We start from the raw sequence: 18831 nt of genomic DNA, 5'->3' as shown, positions 1-18831 counted from the left end.
GGTAAAATTTGTTAGAGGATGTTTGCCATTGCCTTCCACTAAGACTGAGAGTATGTGACTTGCCCAAGGCCACCCAGTGAGTTTCATGGCTTTGCTGGGAATCAAACCCTGGCCTCCAGAGTCATAGTCCAGCACTCAAACTACTATGAGACACTGGCTCTCTGGCTTCTCCCTGATTTATTAACTTGTGTGCATGGACATTCACAAACATGCAGCAGCATGTATGCACACAGACACATAGACACAGGAACACACACACAAATGGTATGTGGGAAATGCATGCTTCATTTTAAATTGACTCATGGTCCCAGAAGCCTTTAAAACAAGGTGATGTTTTTCTGAACCCCCCAGAAGTGGGTTTTCCTCATTTTTGGCTGTTGTGCATCACCAAGGTGTGGTAGCGCATGGCAGCATTGATCTATAATGGCATGGGGATTCCCTCAGCCAAAGGTGAGGTGATATGCAGTGGCCAAAAGTGAGAAAAAACTACTTCCCGTTTCTCCAGATATTAAAGTTACCAATCACTGATTTATACTTTTAAAGACACTATGGAATTTATCACACTGGGGCTGATCTTGGTATTAAAGAGAGATTAAGGTGCATTTAAAGCACCCTGCAAATAAAATGGAAATGGTGAGTAATTACATGAATGATTATCACACGCAATTGCGTAAATAAAATGATATTGGGAATGCATTGTCGCTGAAATTCCAAAAGTACAAAGATGTGCATTAATGCTTCTTTGTGACCACTTTAGTGGCAGGTTTTGTGCGACGTCATGTGAAATTGTTATGCGTAATTATACGATTTTCCCAGGATATTCATGGGATAAACTCCTGATCTCCTTTGCATGATAAACTCCAATGACTGGCATTGCTGTTGGTGTCATATCCTCACCTAACTTGGAGGTTCTGTGAGTCTATATCCCTTTGGAGATACTGAGGAAGGAGGTATTCATCCTTGTGCATTGCCCCCTCTTCCACAATCTATTTCCAATGTTAACTGTATTTCCGACTCACACTCAGATCTGCCGTAATCCCCTCCGTCCATATTGCAACCCAGAATAACCTTCCTCTCCTAATCTAGTGAACAAATTCTGCATCGACCCTCTTAAACATCAGGTATTAAGCCCCGGGCCAAAAGAGAAGGAAAGGGAAAAAGCAAGAAACCCCACAGGTTAGCAGACTTTGATGAACCTGTCCCCTAATCTGGTACAGCAAATTATTTTTAATAATAGCTGGTTTGCAGTCGCCAACCAGAAATACCATTAATTTTGCGGAGCTGTTAACCACTGTTATAACAAAGGTCGTTCATCACTCCTGCCAAGCCAACGCAATCGTGTGCCTTCGGAAATTATAGGAGAGAGCATGAGAGCCAATTGCTATGGGAAGCGAGCATTCACTCGGACTACAAAAGGCTCGGATTTAGGAGCTCTCAAAATAATTCTTGGTCTATTTTGCTCCACGCCTCAAAGTTCTGAAGGAACATCAATAAGTACTCAATGAGAGTACAGAACATTTGCGGGAGGAGATGTTTCATTCAAAGAGGATGCCTGATGGTACTTAATCTGGATTTCATAAGTATCCAGGTGTTTTGGAAATAAAAAACCACATGTTCATAGCTGTAGGCAAGTATTCCCAAAGAAAGCAACTGGCTTCCAAACAGTTGGTGATTCACAACAACAACAACAACAACAACATCCAAATCCAAACACACACCCAAACCCTAACACTGTTGCACGTAATATTCGACACGATATTTCATGCAAGACCATTTCCAAAAGTCAAAATAAGGTGGCCATGAATGTGGAATTCATGTCACCATGTATATTACACATTTTGATGGGAACAAAGAGTTAGCAATATTCAAATTACATGGAAAACATATGAGGAAGAGACTTTGCATGTCTTTTATGATAACAACATTCCACTACAAAATTTGTACAGATGAGGATTTCAAAGTGAACTTTGGTTCCGGCATTGGGTAAATATAGGCAAAACTATGTCAATTGCCATCAAAATATGATCTGAATAAATCTCTCTCCCATCCATGCAATACTTCTCATTCTTTCCCCCTTTCTTACAACCTGTGGCTGTATAGTGAAGAAGACATTTCTTTTTGAAAGCAGGGCTTTAGACAAACCATATGTTCAGCCTTGTTTCAAGCTCTCTGTTTATTGGGGAATGTTGTTTTTGCTGCCACTTGTTATGGCCTCTGCTTAACAGAACAGACTATCAAGGTATGTTGCTGATCTATACGCAGTATAGTAGTTATACACCTACTATTACTGCTAAAGGTAACTGGAGGGAGATGTGGCTGGCTAGATATAATATTTGGTTGGTGCTATTTTGCTATATCTATCTATATGGAAGTGTTCGTTTGTTCAAAATCTTAAATCTCTGAAAGTTCTTAACCGATTGCTTTGAATTTTTGACACAACGTTCCATTCGAACACACACATGTTTTTATATACATATACCTACTATAATATAGATGTCACACCTGTGACAGGTAAAATATGCTTTTCTAAAAAACAGCGCCATCTGTTGGATGTAACAGCAACACACGCTATACTAAATATTTGATTGGCGTTTGCCATTGCCATCAACAAAGCTCTGGGCCAATCTTTAGCATTGTGTGGTTTAGATCTAGACATGGATTGCTTCTCACAGGGACAATTATACGTTGCGTGTCCGAGAGTCGGCAAACCAGACAATCTCCATATCTACACAGACATGGAACAACAAAAAATATTGTGTACCCACAAACATTGTGAAATTAAATATTTTAGAAATGTGCACTTTCTCTTTTCTTTTCTTTTCCATTTAACCAGACTGAGCGACAGCAATGTGTGGATGGGTGTGTGTGCGCGCATGCGCGCGCGAACACACACACATTTTTAAAACCTTATCACGATTTCCAAGCTCAGCCTTTTCTTTGGAAATGGGGTTAGTTTCTCCAGACTTCCTTCCTGAGTCAGCCATCTCATTACATTGCGGCGTCGGAAAGCAATCAGGTGTGTGATGAAAATCAAGGATTCCATGCAAGGTTAAACCAACTACAAATTTAGTTATTGCAAAAAGACTTTGAGGAGGAGGGAGAGTAGAAAGAGTTAATCATAACGAGACAGATTTTTAAAGCACTTTCTGCAGTTAATCATAAAAGCAATTATGAAAGCATAAGGAAAACAACGCAATAAGGAAAGGCCAAGGTCATCTATAGAAGCCTTGATTGCACAAACTGTTCCCAAAGGGAGAGTTGCATTTGCACGTCGCTGGTGTATTAATGCCATGCAGCAACAATGGGATTTGTGGCACGTCGGCGACTAACAGGTTTTTAATGGCATAAGTTTTCATGGGTTGCAACCCACCTCCTCAAGTGCCTCAAAAGGTAATGGCTGACACCCTGTTAGTCAGGTACAATGTCCTATGTTAGACATAGGCTATAGTACCTGCTTTGTATTCTCGTTTGAGATTGTGGTGCCCACTTTAGAATCACAGATTCATAGGCCCTTATCATGCAAGGGACTTACCGCATGGTAATCTTAGCCCAAATGTTGCCCAAATGCTCCAGACGCACAGAGGTGGGATCGTCTGTCGCGCTTCTGAAACGTGACCAAAGCACTCTCATTGTTCTTCCATCGACCAAATTGTTCACAGAGAAGCCATTTTCGTAATAACAAGATCTTTCGTTATTACAAAAATGGCTTCCTCACGAATGATTGGTCGATGGAAGAACAGCGGAAGGCCTCAATTACGTTTCCCAAATGCGACGAACAATCCCACCTCCATGCATCTGCAGTGTTTGGGCATTTGGGCTACCATTACCACATGGTAAGTACCTCGTGTGATAGAGTCCATAGTGATGGAAGAGTCCTCAAGGGCCATCCAGTCCAACCCATCGCATACACAAAGTACTCCTGACGGGCAGCTATCCAGCTCTGTTTAAAAACCTCCAAAGAAGAATACTCCACCACACTCCAAGGCAGTCAAACAGTTCTTACCATCAGGAGGTTCTTCCTCGTGTTTAGCTGGATTCTCTTTTCCTGTAGCTTGAATCCACTGCTCCATTTCCTAGTCTCCGGAGCAGCAGAAAAAAAAGCTTGCTCCATCCTCAGTATGACATCCCTTCTAACATCGCTCTCATGTCACCTCTTAACCTTCTCTTCTCCAGGTTAAACATACCCAGCTCCCTAAGCCGCTCCCCAAAGGACATGGTTTCCAGACCTTTCACCATTTTGGCTGGCCTCCTCTGGACACACTCCAGCTTCTCAACATCCTTCTTCAATTGTTTTGCCCAGAAATGGACACAGTATTCCAGGTGAGGTCTGACCAAAACAGAATAGTGTGGTACTACTATTTCCCTTGAAGTAGACACTCGTCACTATACTTCTATTAATACAGCCTAGTATCATATTGGCTTTGGTAGCCCTTGCTTCATGTTCCAACTGCCATTGCCTGGGCCTTTGAGAGAGAGAAGAGCAGCCAGCAATTGCTGGATTTAATCGCTTTCCCCACTGACAGTCTCCTTTCCTTGTGTCTCTTGTCTTATTTCTATTGTCTTCTTTAGACTGAGGAGCAGGAAGCTATCAGATTAATTCACTGAAACGTCAGAAACAAACTCTTCTAGAACATGGCCACATAGCTCGAAAAACCCACAAAAAACTAGGGATGTCGGCCATGAAAGCCTTCAACTTCACATTGTCAAATTCATTATTTGTAAGCTATCTTGGGAGTCTTTTTGATGGTGGGAAAAAAAGAGACCCTACATAAAGTAATAACTAACAAAAAGAACAACAAGGACAGAATGGACCCATGCAGCCTCGCTCTGAATGACTGAAGTAACTACGTTCTGCCTACTTACTAGTAAATGTAATATTGAAGCCTCGTTTCTCGGTGGAATGATCCGTCTGAAATTCCAGCCTGGCAACGTGTCCGCTGCTGGTCAGGGAAGATGGGAGCTGGCTTCCCGAAAACGTCCCCAAGACAGGAGATTCAGCTGTCCCACCGTCTTTGACAGCCAAGAAGTCAAACTGAGGCTCCACGTCAAAATCGTTGAAGGCCAAGTGGATCCGGCTTTCAGGCTTTGCAATGATTAACCAGACGCAGTGGAGGCTGCTGCCATATTCCTCAGGGTAGTTTGGGGAGAGCACAATCCCGGACGGAGTGGTGAAGTTGAAGAAGCAGGAAACTGCAATGAGAAAACAAACACAAAACTATGCATGTCAGTCACAATCCACACCGCTATGGGCACTTTCAAGTCATGGCATCATAACCAGTGACAACTGGTAGCTCCCATGTCAATGGGGTGATGGATCCATCCATTTAGCCCAACGTTTAAAGGATCTATCAAAGGTGCTGAACCTTTTTTGGAGCAAGGGTTCAACTCTTCAAATCTGGAGTAAAATTCAGAGTAGATTCACTGTATCATTGTCATGGGGGTCACCAACTAACTTTGCTCCCAGAACTACCAGTCAAGAAGCACTAGAGATCTGATCCAATGTTTCTCTCCTTAATGTTATTTTTCTTCTGCTGAGAAAAAATAATATTCAGGGGAACATGTAAGGAATATATACATGGAAGACAGTGGCAAATTGACAAATGGCTGCGGTTACCCAGAGGACCTTCTCTTCTGCCATTCCCAAGTTATGGAACGGCCTGCCAGAAGAGACCTGCCATATTACCAATCTTGACAGCTTTAAAAAGGCGGTCAAGACGGATCTCTTTCGACAAGCCTTCCCAGACTAGCATCTCAGTCGCCTCCATTGACTACCCTGTCTTGTCTATTTTAATATTTTAATGGTATTGTTTTATTGTTATTGTTTATAATTAGTATTTATTGGTATGGTGGGTGGGTTTTTGGGACATTGTATTTTATTGTATTTTAATGTTTTAATGTTTTTAGCCACCTCAATCTTAATGGAGAGGCGGGATATTATTATTATTATTATTATTATTATTATTATTATTATTAATAATAATAATAATAATATAAGGTATATATATATATATGGAAGACAATGACAGCTGGATCCCAGTCACCCCCCTCAGTAAAATTCTTCAGGATAATGGCAGGAATGGCTCAGTTAAACTAGATTTATCAGGGGATAAAGAGCTAAGTTCCTACAGAAAGCTCAAGACATTTTGCTGCGTGAAGCAAAACAAAACATGACTAGTTTTCCACCTCCGGTCCAAACCAAAGTCAGCCAAGTTATTTTCCCGAACTTGGGAAAAACGGCTTTCAAGAATAAGGACCATAATGGCGTAACTGCATTGCACAATCATAGCACCATGCTTCCATTTCAATTGCCATGGCTGCATCCCATGGAATCCAGGAATATATAGTTTGGTTTGCCTGAGAATTCTAAATGCCCCTCTCTGTACTAAACATCCCAGCATTCCACATCCCAGAACCATAGCAGTTAAAGTGGAATTGTAGTACCAGGGACATAGCTAGGGTTTTAGGAAAGGGGGGGGGTCCAGACTAAGTGCCACCATTATAATGGGGCTTGGGTGCGGTGGCGCAGCAGCACACACCATTCATTTTTCTAATGGAAGAGAGGGTCCGGACCCCAAGAACCCCCTTCCCCTTGACTACGTCCCTGGTAGTACCATAACTGTGTAGTGTGAAGGGGTCTAAGCAGAAGTGATCCACAAATGAGAACTGATAGGACGATGCTCTGCACATTATATTTGATTTTTCTGAAACGTAACTTTACAAGTTGTGAATGTGGCACATAAGGCAGAAAATTCAACGAACACTCCTCCAAACCTGACAGTGAAAGAATAAAAGTAAATGACTAATGAAATGTTCTTTCTTGACACCCAAAATTGACAGTCCAAGGCAACCATTTTGCTGTGCCTAATGATAACATAATTTCTCAATATCACAAAGGAACGTCAGGGAGGAAGAGAGATCATTTAGCTCCGTTTTAAGCCTAGGGGCAGTTTCCAGATAAAGAAAGGAACAATCTTTAAAAAAAATAATCCAGGGCTGCACCCATAAATAAAAATCCCTTGAATTTTTCCCCCTTCTCAACTATCCTCATTCAGTTCAATAGAAGTGACATTTCTTTCCAAGCGACAAATCTGCTCAGAGCAGGAGCACATTTTGGAGCAATTCTCACAGGTGGAAAGGAGGGCAAGGTAGGGCAGGGATGAGCTTTCCATACACACGAGGTGGACGCGGGACGTGTCTGAATGTTTTGTCTTTCATGGTACAATAATCTCTCCACCAGCTGACAGCCTAACCAGCTTCACCTTCAATGAAAGCCCAAGGGATGGCATTGCGAGAGGTAACTTCTACAATATGCTTTTTTTTTTCCAGAACAGGAGATACAGGTGGCCAGTATGATAGAGAAATATTCACTCGACCAGGGAAGATTAACCTGGGATCCATGATCAGATGATGATGATGATGATGATGATGATGATGATGATGATGATGATGATATCCTGCCCTTCTCCCCAATATAGGGACTCAAGGTGGTGAACAGCAAAGTTAAAAACAATGCAAATACGTAGAAAAATGACCTTGCCTCCCTGTTTCATATTCTTTCTTTTACAGCAGCTCCCATAAATGCAAAATGAATGCAGTCTGCTTTAACTGCCATGGCTCCATCCCATGGAATCCTGGGATTTGCAGTTTGTTGTGGCACTAGAGAGCTCTCCGACAGAGGAGGCTGATCATCTCACAAAACTACAAATCCCAGGATTGCATGGCATGTAGGCATGGCAGTTAAAGCCGTGTCAAACTGCATTATTTCTGCTGTGCAGATGTAGCTTCATGAGCAACAAGTGGTCTGTCCTGGCTGCAAGGGAAGCAAAATACAGTAACTCTCTATCCAAGAGAATGACTTTGGCTGCATCCACATAACAGAAATAATCCAGGTTGACACCACTCTAACTGCCATGGCTCAGTGCTATGGAATCCTGGGAATTGTAGCTTTGGGAGACATTTAGCCTTCTTTATCAGAGAGTTCTGGTGTCCCACCAAACTACAGTTCCCAGAATTGCACACCACTGAGCCATGGCAGTTCAGGTGGTGTCAACCTGGATTATTTCTGCAGTGTGGACACAGCCCTTGTTTCTCTCCCCCTCGGTTGCAGCTGTAGAGGTGACAGGCTGATTCTTGCGGCTCTGCCAAAATAAAGCACCACCTTAACTGTCATGGCTACAGCCCAGGGGACCCTGGGATTTGTAGTTTGGTGAGGTATTCATCCTGGTTTGTCTGAGACGTCCGGTGCCTGATCAAACTACAAATCCTATGATTCTGTAGGATAGAATCATGGTAGTTAAAGTGGTGCCAAAATGCTTTAATTCTAAAGTATGGATACAGAATTATGGATACATCCTGGGTCATTTGAGTTGCCACCTTCTTCTTAACAGCCAGATAGCTGAATAAACTTCCCTTAACTTTTATGCACCAGGATTTTCTTTCTTTTTGTTAAAAAAAGGGGGGGCATTAGGTGTGTAAGGGGTTAGTTAACACTTCTTTGTACACTGTCCAAAAGGAGACATAAACATGCATAACCCCAAGTACGTTACCAAAAGGATTCCAGTTAGTATGATGCCCAGGGGGTTCAGGTAATTCAAAATGCATCAATTTAAAACCTTTTGCTTAACTAAACCATAGCCCTAACCCTCAGTGTCCTAGGATTCTGTTTCTCGCTGGCATCAGGAAAAGGCAATCTGTTTTCTTGTTTTCCTTTTTCTACTGGCTAAAAGTTAAGGGAACTTTATTCAGCCTGGATGTGAACCAGATTGGAAGTGGCTTAAACCCATTTAGCAACGACAAACAAATTGCAACGATTGATAATCCCTTTCTCCCTGCCATTTGGAGACTCTCTTAATTACCGCAGATGCTTTCATATTAATGGTTTTATATGGTTATGGTATTAATGTTTTTGTGATAGTTTTGCTGGAAGCCCTCTTAAAGAGTTTTGGAGGTAAACGAGCCTGACAGAAAGCAATTAAGTTAATAACTGGAGAGGCATTATCAAAATTAGCATAGACGATGAATGTTAGGATTCTTATGGGGGGGCTGCATATTCAATATATATATGTATATATATATATTGCAGTCTTTCTCCTTTCCCAGTTGTATTTGTCTTCTTGCTTTGCAACATTTTGGCAGTGTGGCACTGACTTTACAGATACACGTACTTCTCTCTCTCTTTCTCTCTCTGGTTGCATCTGCAATGCAGAAATAATTCAGTTTGACATCACTTTAACTGCCTTGGCTCCATGCTATGGAGTTCTGGGAATTGTATTTGTTGTGTCACCAGAGTTCTTGGAGTGAGAAGGCTAAATGTCTCATGAAACTCCACTTCCCAGAATTACATGGCACTGAGCCATGACAGTTAAAGTGGGGTCAAACTGGATTATTTCTGCAGTGTGGATGCAGCCTCTCCATCTGCAAACCCAAAGAACAAGGAGGGGGACACAGGATGGGTTGGATGACCACCTGTTTGCATTTCTTTAACTCTAAATCCCTGCACTGTCCAGTCATTGGAATAGATGGTCTTTGCTCTATACTCCAGCACCACAACAGTATGACTCTAATATTTCCAAGGTCTTCCCATGCTCTTGTCAGATATTGATAAAGCTGATTGTCACTTCCTTTCTCCCACTGTAATGCTTGATATATCCTCAAAAAACCTGAATTAAAACATAGAACAGATCCCCTACCCTGCCAACATGCAAGCCACCAGCTTCCACCAGCGTTTGAAAAGTGGAGAGCTTATTTGAGTCATCTGCAGATTTAAACTGGGGTCGTCCATTTTTATATGTTGACGTTTGCTAAATTTGGGATGCTTGCTCACTACAATGTAAATTGTGCATGAACTATTTTTGATGCCAGGGAGGCGCATTCCTGCAGGCAGCAGGAAAAGGTAGGTGGGAAATATTCAACATGATGCGTTAGAAAAAGAGTACGCGGTGGCATTTTGCATGATGGAAATAGTGCAGGGGATCTGCCGTTTGGAGACCGTTTCATCCAACAGAGTCTCATCTCATGATATACAACATTTTTGGACTGTGAAGGGTCAGTTCTTCTCCACCTTGCTCCTTCACGTCTCACACTAGGAGTAGGCAAGTGACTCCAGCTAGTGAGGTGTGAAGCCAGATGGTGGAAAGGTAAAGACAATTAAGAAAAATGTTTAGAGCACAGTCCCCTTAGCTGTCCAAAGGGAGTTTTGGGCACATTTGAGCTAACATGGTCCATTTGCTTCCCAAAGCAAAGCGGTGCTTTAATGGGTACTGTCTACTGTTTGTCCAATGCTTTACTGCACACTTAGCTTCCTCCTGCTTTTAAAAAGAGCTGTCCAAGGTACCAAACTTATTGAGGTAGGGCAATGGTACTCAAGCTTTTTACTCAGTGGTTTGCGGTGCAAAACAAGCACATGCACATTTTGCACAGCACAAATCTCAAATTGCAAATAAGCTTCAAAGGCGGCACGGTTTCCAAACACTTTCTCGTAGTAAGAATATTGTTAAAATTACTCTTTGCCTGCTCTGAGAAGAAACCGAGCAAAGAATTACATTCCTTGTGACCCTGCAAGGAATACAACCACTAGCATAGTTCACCAACCGAATTTCAGCCATTGTATGTGCAATCCCACTCCATCCCTGCCACTCTAATAAAAATACACTGTTCCCATGACATGCATGAATTCCAAAATATCAGTCATGTCTCATGCGCTAGATATTAGACTTGGGAAAACAATGCTCTGAAAATATATTGTTTTATTGGAGAAAGGGGTTGATCAGGTCCAGTCACGGATCCTCTGGAAAATGCCTCTTGGTGGACCCTGTCTACTTTACCCTCCAGTAACTACAAGCCCCTATTTTTCCTTTACATGACCACATGGCGCATTGTGCAAAAGCTGATAAAGATACACCACAAGTGCCCAGCGTGTGGGGATTCCAAAGAAGGCATCAGTGATCCTAGCAGCAGCCTGAAGATGATAGCTACTGGTATTAACTTGTCTTCAAATTTCCCCAAGCATAATATCTTGATGATATTCCAAGCAATGCTACACAACGAAAAGCTGCAGCTCAAATAAGCAAGCAGACATCGCCTTTCCACCTACGCTGTAAACAGACCAGTTGGAGAAATTACCTAACCCTCTTTTATCCCCCCATTGGGAAATTCACCGGGCTGCATGCATAGCTATTTCCACCAAATCTCTTGACAGAGGTCAAAGAAACAATAAAGATGAACACAAACATGGTACAAGGAGGGAAGAAGAAATGGAGAATTGATTTCATGGCTATTAAACATACACAGAACTAGACACTTACAATCAAAGGGTTCGGATTTAAACTCCTGGTCACATGCATTAGTTTAGCTTCTGTATTCTCTCTCACCCAGTTTTCTTTCTCATCCTTGGGCTCATTCTACCACTCTCTCCTAGACTTTTCTTTCTTTTCCTTTCTCTGATCTTCTTCTCTTGGTCCTCAGCTTTCCTCAACTTGAGGGTCACATCAACCCTGTCCATGGCAGCTAGATGCAGGGCCAAATGACACAGGACCCAAACCCCGAATCAGGTCCAGACTGTCTCCGCAATGATCACACCCAATTTGGAGCTCCTTCCACTAAACCCATTTGATGAAGGTTGTCAGGGCCTTTTTACTCATGGTCCCCGTTCAGTGTCTGATGCCACCACTGAGGATATGAGTTGCTCTGAGGTCAGACTGAGGTGCCCAGTATCAATAGCATGACTGGGCAGCACAATCTGATATCATCTGCCCATAGAAATAGTGCAGTTTAACAGGTCTGCTCAAGTCTTACAGACTCAGGGCCATGGCTTTCTTGACAAGAGTCTATCCACCTGTAACACAGTTTTCTTCTTTTCCTACTGCTTTACACCTTTCCAAGCATTATTGCCTTTTCTAGTGAGTCACGTGTTCTCATGATGTGGCCAAAATCTAACAGCCTCAGTTTAGTTATCATAGATTCAAGGAAGAATTCTGGCTCAATTTGCACTTGGACCCATTTGTCTGTCTTTTTGGCTGTCCATGGCATCCTCAGCAAATGAGATGATTTTTCTCTTCTCCGCTTTCTTCACTGTCCAGCTCTCACTTCTGTACATGGTGATGGGGAATACAATGGCTTGGACAATTCAATGTCCAGTTGTATATAGTATATACTCTTTAGGATCTTGTCTAGTTCCTTCAAAGCTGCCCTCCTCATTCCTAGTCTTCTAATTTCCTGACTGCAATCTCCATTCTGATTAATGTTCGATCCAAGGCATGGGGACATTTTATTTCCAAGTGAGTGGAAGGGCATCCACTTTCATCGCTGGGAAGGCAGCCAAAAACCCACAGGAAAAGGTGAGTTATTTAAATCCAGGTTAAAGGGAGGAAGCCCTAAATCAGGTGTGGGCATTGTGGAGACAATCTGGATCCATGTTTTGGCCCTGTGTTATACAAAAAGGATGCAGTGGGCCAGGGTAGGACTGGGGTAAATCACCCATATAGACCAACCTTTGGTCTCAGGTTTGTCAGAAGATGTTCTCCTATTGTTAGCGTTGAAGGAAGAGTCAATTGCTAGCACATTCAACTCATGTATTTGCAATGGAGAGAGGAGAACATCTTGGCAAAGACTTGCTTGTTTCCAGTTTCCAACATTGTTCTGGTTACTGGTTAGTCTCCCTTGTCTTTAGCACCCAGCAATACCAATACCATGCTGCTGGTTGTGCATCTCTATCAGCTGTAGGAATAAACTCTTCTAGAACATGGCCACATAGCCTGAAAAAACTCACAAAAAATTATAGTTTCCATTCTGTGTATTGATCTAATTCATATCCTGTGCTTCTGATACTTTGGGAAAAACTCTCCTGTTAGAGCAGCCTCCCTAAACATAGTGCTTATGCCATGCTTATGTCCATAATTCTAAGGATGACGCATGAACCACAATTGTAATAATGGAAATAATTGTCCTTTTATCCTCCTTTTTCATAGTGGGACCCCCCCCCAAAGAAAGCATGGAGCATGGAGCCGAAGGTTCCCTTTACAACCATTAGGGCTAACATACTACCATTTAAAAAACAAGCAGAAAAGAAAAGAAAGCTACCATATTTACGACAAAGTCCAAAGAGATCAGCAGTTTGAACTAACGTAACAAATGGATGAATGTGTTGAGACTTACGTTCGAGAAATATATCTGATTATATGAGAAAGTCTTGGAACACCCTGTGCGGCAAACGGCTTATTTTTCGGGCCATCAGTAAATGTAACAAGGCTTAAGGGGATTGGATATAAGCCCATAGAAGGCTAATCTATAGATCCAAGGTGCTGCTCTTGCAGTTTGTTCTCCAAGTGCAAGATGACAACCGCTTTTATAAATGTTTTTATGTTTGCATTAAATTTAACGGGGTTTTATTTGTCCACCACCTTGGCAGCCCTTGCGGGTTGGGAGGCAATACAGAAATACAACAAATAATTAAGTAACTAACTAAATACATAAATAAATATCCAACAAGTTTGGAAGTGAAAGCTGTAACAGAGGGAGGGAATGTTTGCAAATGTTCTCTTCCACAAATGTCCCTCGTTCCCTTAAAAAAAAGTTAGCAACCACAAGATCTGTTTGTTCTTGAAAAGATCAATACTTTTGAGTGGATTTCACACGGAACAGCTCTATTGTTGTTGTTTTCCCATTCTGAGTAGATGCGTGGGTGTTGCAAGGAAAATACTGGCCAGAGTCCAGTGAGTGTCCATGCTATGGTTGCCATAAACTGGAAAGAACTTGAATGTACACAGCAACAATAACCAGTGAATTTTCTGTGTGTACAATATTAAAAGAGCTAGTGACTCTTCCTTTGCTTCAGGCAGCAAAATGTCTTTTGGTTAGCACTAAGTGCAACAATTCAAAAGTTCAAATGTTGAATGGAGAAGAAGATGGACAGTTCAGTGTATGACCCCACCTCATGTTCAACCATGCTAAACTCCTACAGTCTGTATTTCCTCTTCCCCCACAAAAAGGACTAGACATATAAATTCTACTCACAATTTTTCTCCCACTGGGTGACCTTGGGCAAGTCACACTCTCTCAGCCTCAGGGGAAAGAAATGGCAAACCCCCTCTGAAGAAACTTGCCAAGAAACCCCCATGATAGCTTCCCCTTTGGGTCGCCATGTCAGAAACAACTTCAAGGTACACAACAACAACAACAACAACATTGAAGGGCGGAGGGGACAATGAAATGCCATGGAATATTTCACCCTTACAATGAGAGAAAAAGAACTCCTTTGCAAAATTTTCAAGAATATTTCCCAAACGGTAAAACAAATCATCACAAAATGGCCACCAACCTGTGATCTCACTCAGTATGGAGACAGGTTGGGATTGTGCCTCTGCAGTGTATATCTAGACGCATAAATTTACACAAGGGTTGTGCCACACAACCCTTCTGCTGAGCATCGACACTCAGCGACGGCTTGTGTGTTTGCCAATGATGTTTACTTTTACCATCCCATTGCACAACAGGGAAGGCACAGAGATTGTTCCTGCATTCCCATTGAACTTCATGGCGAAGCAGGAATTTGAAACTGGAACAACTCCACACTAGAACCCATTATGGGAATTATTTGGCCCTCCAGATGCTGGATTTCAAGTCCCAGCAGCCTTAACAAACATAGTCAATGACCAGGACTGCTGGGAGCTGCAGTCCAATGAGATATGAAAGGCTGCATTATTCGCACTCCAGTGTAAATCCTAGGTGACCGGCTCTCCAACAAAATTCACACAGTTACTTGAGAAGAGTCTGGAAATTAGGTATAGGATATATCCATCTAATAGACCTCAGTTGGGTGGTTCCCATCCCAACAACAACAACACATCATTTAGGTTTCTTTGTGCAAAGACATGGCGACCCTTTACCAAAACCTGTCAAACAATATACTTTGTCTCTGATCGCTACGCATTTTCTCCAGTTGCTATTCTGGAGCACCATTTAACGTTGTGCACTGCGGGAAGGAAAACACAGGCGAAGGTTGAAAGCAATGACCATTTGACAGACTAATTTCGAGTCAAATGCAAAACTCATCAGAGCTAACCAGAAATGATGGGGGGGTCTCTGGAAACACTGCAAAGAGAAAACCATTGATCACAGCTGGAACTCGTATTTTATAATCCTAAAAACATACGCTGTGGACACAAATGGCTAGTATTCAGAAAGCAGCCTATGCATGCTATAGGACTGAGTGGAAGAGCGGGGCAGGAGTTGTTCAGCAGGTATAATAAGGCAATATAGGATTAGCAAGAAAGGGTAATTGCCGCTAAGGGTTCCAAAAATTAATGCACAAGGAAGAAATCATTTTGGGACACAGGAGGGCTAGTCGTGGGGAGGGAGGATTCTTGAAAAGGAACCCCTGGAACCACTTTCTTCAAGGAGGGAAAACTGGTGATCAGGATTGCTTTTGACATATCATGCTAGAAAGCATGTATAAGCTCCTTACTGACCACTGTGCCGAGATTTGGAAAAACACACAGAAGAAATGGAACTGAATCTAGCCTGTGTAGAATGGATATTCTTGCTCTTGATATTGCTGGGGTTTGGTTCCAGGAACCCCCCATAGATACCAAAATCAGTAGATGCTCAAGTCCAATTAAACCCATTGGCCTAGTAAAATGGGGTCTCTGATATTAAACGGCCAAATCAATGTTTGCTTTTTGGAATGTATATATATTTAAAATATTTTCAAGCCATAGATGGTTGAAGATGTGGATTTGGAGGACCAACTGTATTACACAAGTGAAAGCTGACTTCAAAATGGAAGATGTCTTAAAGGCAAGAGATAAGGGAAATGGGTTTTCCTAGAGGTCTGCATTTCACACCACCTCTATCCAGCACTAATGGGGATGATGGGCATTCAAATCCAACAATACCTGGAAGGTTGCACATCCCTCATCCCCGTGTCTTAAAGGGTAGGCTGATATAAAAAGTTGATCTTTGGCCACCACAAAAGAGGCAGCATTACATAATAGTTTGAGTGTTGGACTAGGGCTATATATACACTGCAGAATTAATGCATTTGGACACTGCTTTAACTGCCATGGCTCAATGCTATGGAATACTGCGAGTTGCAGTTTGTTGAACTACATAGCCTTCTCTGTCAGAGAGCTCAGGTGCCACAACAAACTACAAATCCCAGCATTCCATAGGATGGAGCCACGACAATTAAAGCAAGGTCAAAGTGCATTAATTCTTCACTGTCGCAGCAACCTTGGACTGGAGAGACCTGGTTTCAAATCCCTTGTTGGAGCCCCTCTGGATAAGCAAAAGGTTTCCGAAAGCGCCAGGTTTTGTTCCTGCACAAACCAATTTTATTTTGGAGATCCACGTGACATTTTCCGTATCTAGAGGTATTTCTGGGGAGCTCCTGGCATTGCCAAGCACTTTTCATTTCTATCTTCTGTGTTTGATTAAATTAACCCAATATTTTCCCAAAATGAAATGCTTCTCTACTTGGCTGCATTAGCCCAAAACTAGCTAAGGTGGTCACTGCTAGTAAACACAGCTATTGTTTCCAGGGCACAGATTCGATAGCATTCAAATGAGGGAAAGTGGCACATCTGCACCAAAACAAAATGATTTCAATGTTTAACTGCTGTAATAATAAAGACGACTCAATGGAAATGAGTGAAAATCAGTTTCTTAACTGTTGCCTGAGTCTAGATGAATCTAGATGTGACAAAACCCATGGGAGGAGAAGGAAGGATCACTCACTGGATGAATTGTCCGACACAAACTCATTGGGCAACCTTGGGCCAGTCCCTTTCACAATCCTACTTCCTTGATTATGAGGATAAAATAACCAGGGAGGAAGATCTCCATATGGCACCTTGAACTCCTTGGAGAGAAGGAAGGATCTAAATGTCTAACTCCACCAAGACAGCCGCAACATTGTGGATGCAGATGGTTTGTCTTTGCGCCAGACTGCAGCAAGATAAGATTTGAAAGAGAACAGGATAATCCCAGACATAAATATTACAACCCAGGCTCCGAGCGTTCTTTTATGTCTCTGGTTTTTTTTATTTTATTAACGTTATTAAAATATTGATATCCTGCCTTTTGATCCCAAAAGCAGATCTATAAGGTAGTTCACAACTTTAAAATGAAATCAAGGGAATAGTCAAAGTAGAACATCCAAACTAATCAAACAACAGAAGAAAGACATACACAAGAAAAAGAAGAAGAGACGACTCTAATTAAATTGGCAGTAATAATAATAATAATAATAATAATAATAATAATCCTAGCAGAAACAGCAAACATGACAACACCTCCCCTCTGCAAACTCAAAGAGCCTCAGAGGACTACTGAAAAACACAGCTTTTGCTTGATGCCTAAACAGAACAACGAAGAGGGAACAGAATGCCAATGAAGCATGGAATTTGGGTTTTGGCTCACAGTTTTGCATTGTGAGATATTTGCACGCGACTTGAAGGCATACAGCGGCGGCGACAGCAACAACAAACTGGCTAATTTAGTAATAGCAATAGCAAGTACATTTCTATACTGCTTATCAGTGCTCTTAAGCAGTCCCTAAGCAATTTACAATGTCTAAGCCAATTGCCCCCAACAAGCTGGGGACTCATTTTAGCAAGCTCCGGAAGGATGCAAGCCTGAGTTGAGCCTGAGCCCTGGCTGGTATTGAACTCACAACCCTGTTTGTGAGTGAATGGCTGCAGTACAGGCATTTAGCCATTGCGCCACCAGGGCTCTTCACTGGAGTCCCCCATCACAGTGCATGGTACATAATTTTATGTAAACACTTGTATGCTAACTCAACAGGTAAGCATATCTCATTGACTGCATGGGTCTACTCTAGTTGGGCTTAACAAAGGATCTAGACCAATCTTTTTCTAATTTAAAGAAACAAACAAGGTCCCTGTTTGCATGGCCCAAATAAAATGGCCTTTCCACCATCTGGTTGGTGAAGAGTCCAGACAACACAGGGACCAAATCCATGAGTTTGGTGTATACAGTCTGGATGATGTTCGTCCCATTCATTTGGCAAACCCAAGGTATACCCATTACTCTTTGCTCTAGAGCAGAGGTTCTCAACCTTTGATCCTCCAGCTGTTTTGGACTTCAGCACCAAGAATCCTTTGCCAGCATGGCCAATGATGAGGGAATCTGGGGGATGAAGTAAAAAACATCTGGAGGACCAGAGGTTGAGAACTATTGCTCTAGAGCTTCACAGAACATTCAGAGCATCTGTTTAAAATGTGTCCTACAGTGCTTCTTGGCACGGCTGCCACGGTGCCTATTCACTTACTCTGAGGTCAGAACAAGGTGCCCAGCCATGCAAACAACATTGGGTGTTTTGTTTTGACCTGAGCATGAGATTCACTGCCACTGTGGCTGTGCCAGGTGGCACAGCAGGATGTGAGTTGGTACAGCTGCCCAGTGTCAAAACAGAGGGCCCCCAGTAACAGGTGGAGGTCAGGGCAGCTCTGGGGCTAGGATACATTGGGCTGTTCCCAGAGTATCCTGGCCCATGCAGACACCATAGTCCTAGTCCCTGAATCTACAGAGACCAAAGTGAGACTGAGCAACAGATGGCATGGGAAACACAAGTTAGGAATGGACAGGACTTCTAGCGATTGTGGAAGAGTAGATGAAGACAGCTCTTGACAGAGCTTCTCAATCTTGGCCATGAGTCCTGCAACCTAAATCCTGCTCCTAAAGCCACCATCATCTCAGTCACCATATCCCCTTGCTGTTTCTGTTCTCTCAGTCCTTCCTTGGGATAAACCATTCAAAATACCTGGTCCTCAGCAGTAGGACACACAAGTTAAGTAAATCTATGCAGATATAACT

General features: G+C 42.4%; 1 protein-coding gene across 1 annotated transcript in view; it reads right to left on the bottom strand.

The window, feature by feature from the left end:
* Positions 1-18831, bottom strand: part of CSMD2 (CUB and Sushi multiple domains 2) — a 456222-nt gene that overhangs the window by 134195 nt on the left and 303196 nt on the right. Inside the window, exon 14 of the mRNA XM_042440873.1 lies at positions 4864-5190. Coding sequence (XP_042296807.1) covers positions 4864-5190 — 327 coding nt within the window. The remainder of the gene's footprint in view (positions 1-4863; positions 5191-18831) is intronic.

This window comes from Sceloporus undulatus, chromosome 9, assembly GCF_019175285.1.
Source record: "Sceloporus undulatus isolate JIND9_A2432 ecotype Alabama chromosome 9, SceUnd_v1.1, whole genome shotgun sequence".
Classification (NCBI taxonomy): Eukaryota; Metazoa; Chordata; class Lepidosauria; order Squamata; family Phrynosomatidae; genus Sceloporus; species Sceloporus undulatus.
This window is presented reverse-complemented; position numbering and strand designations above follow the sequence as displayed.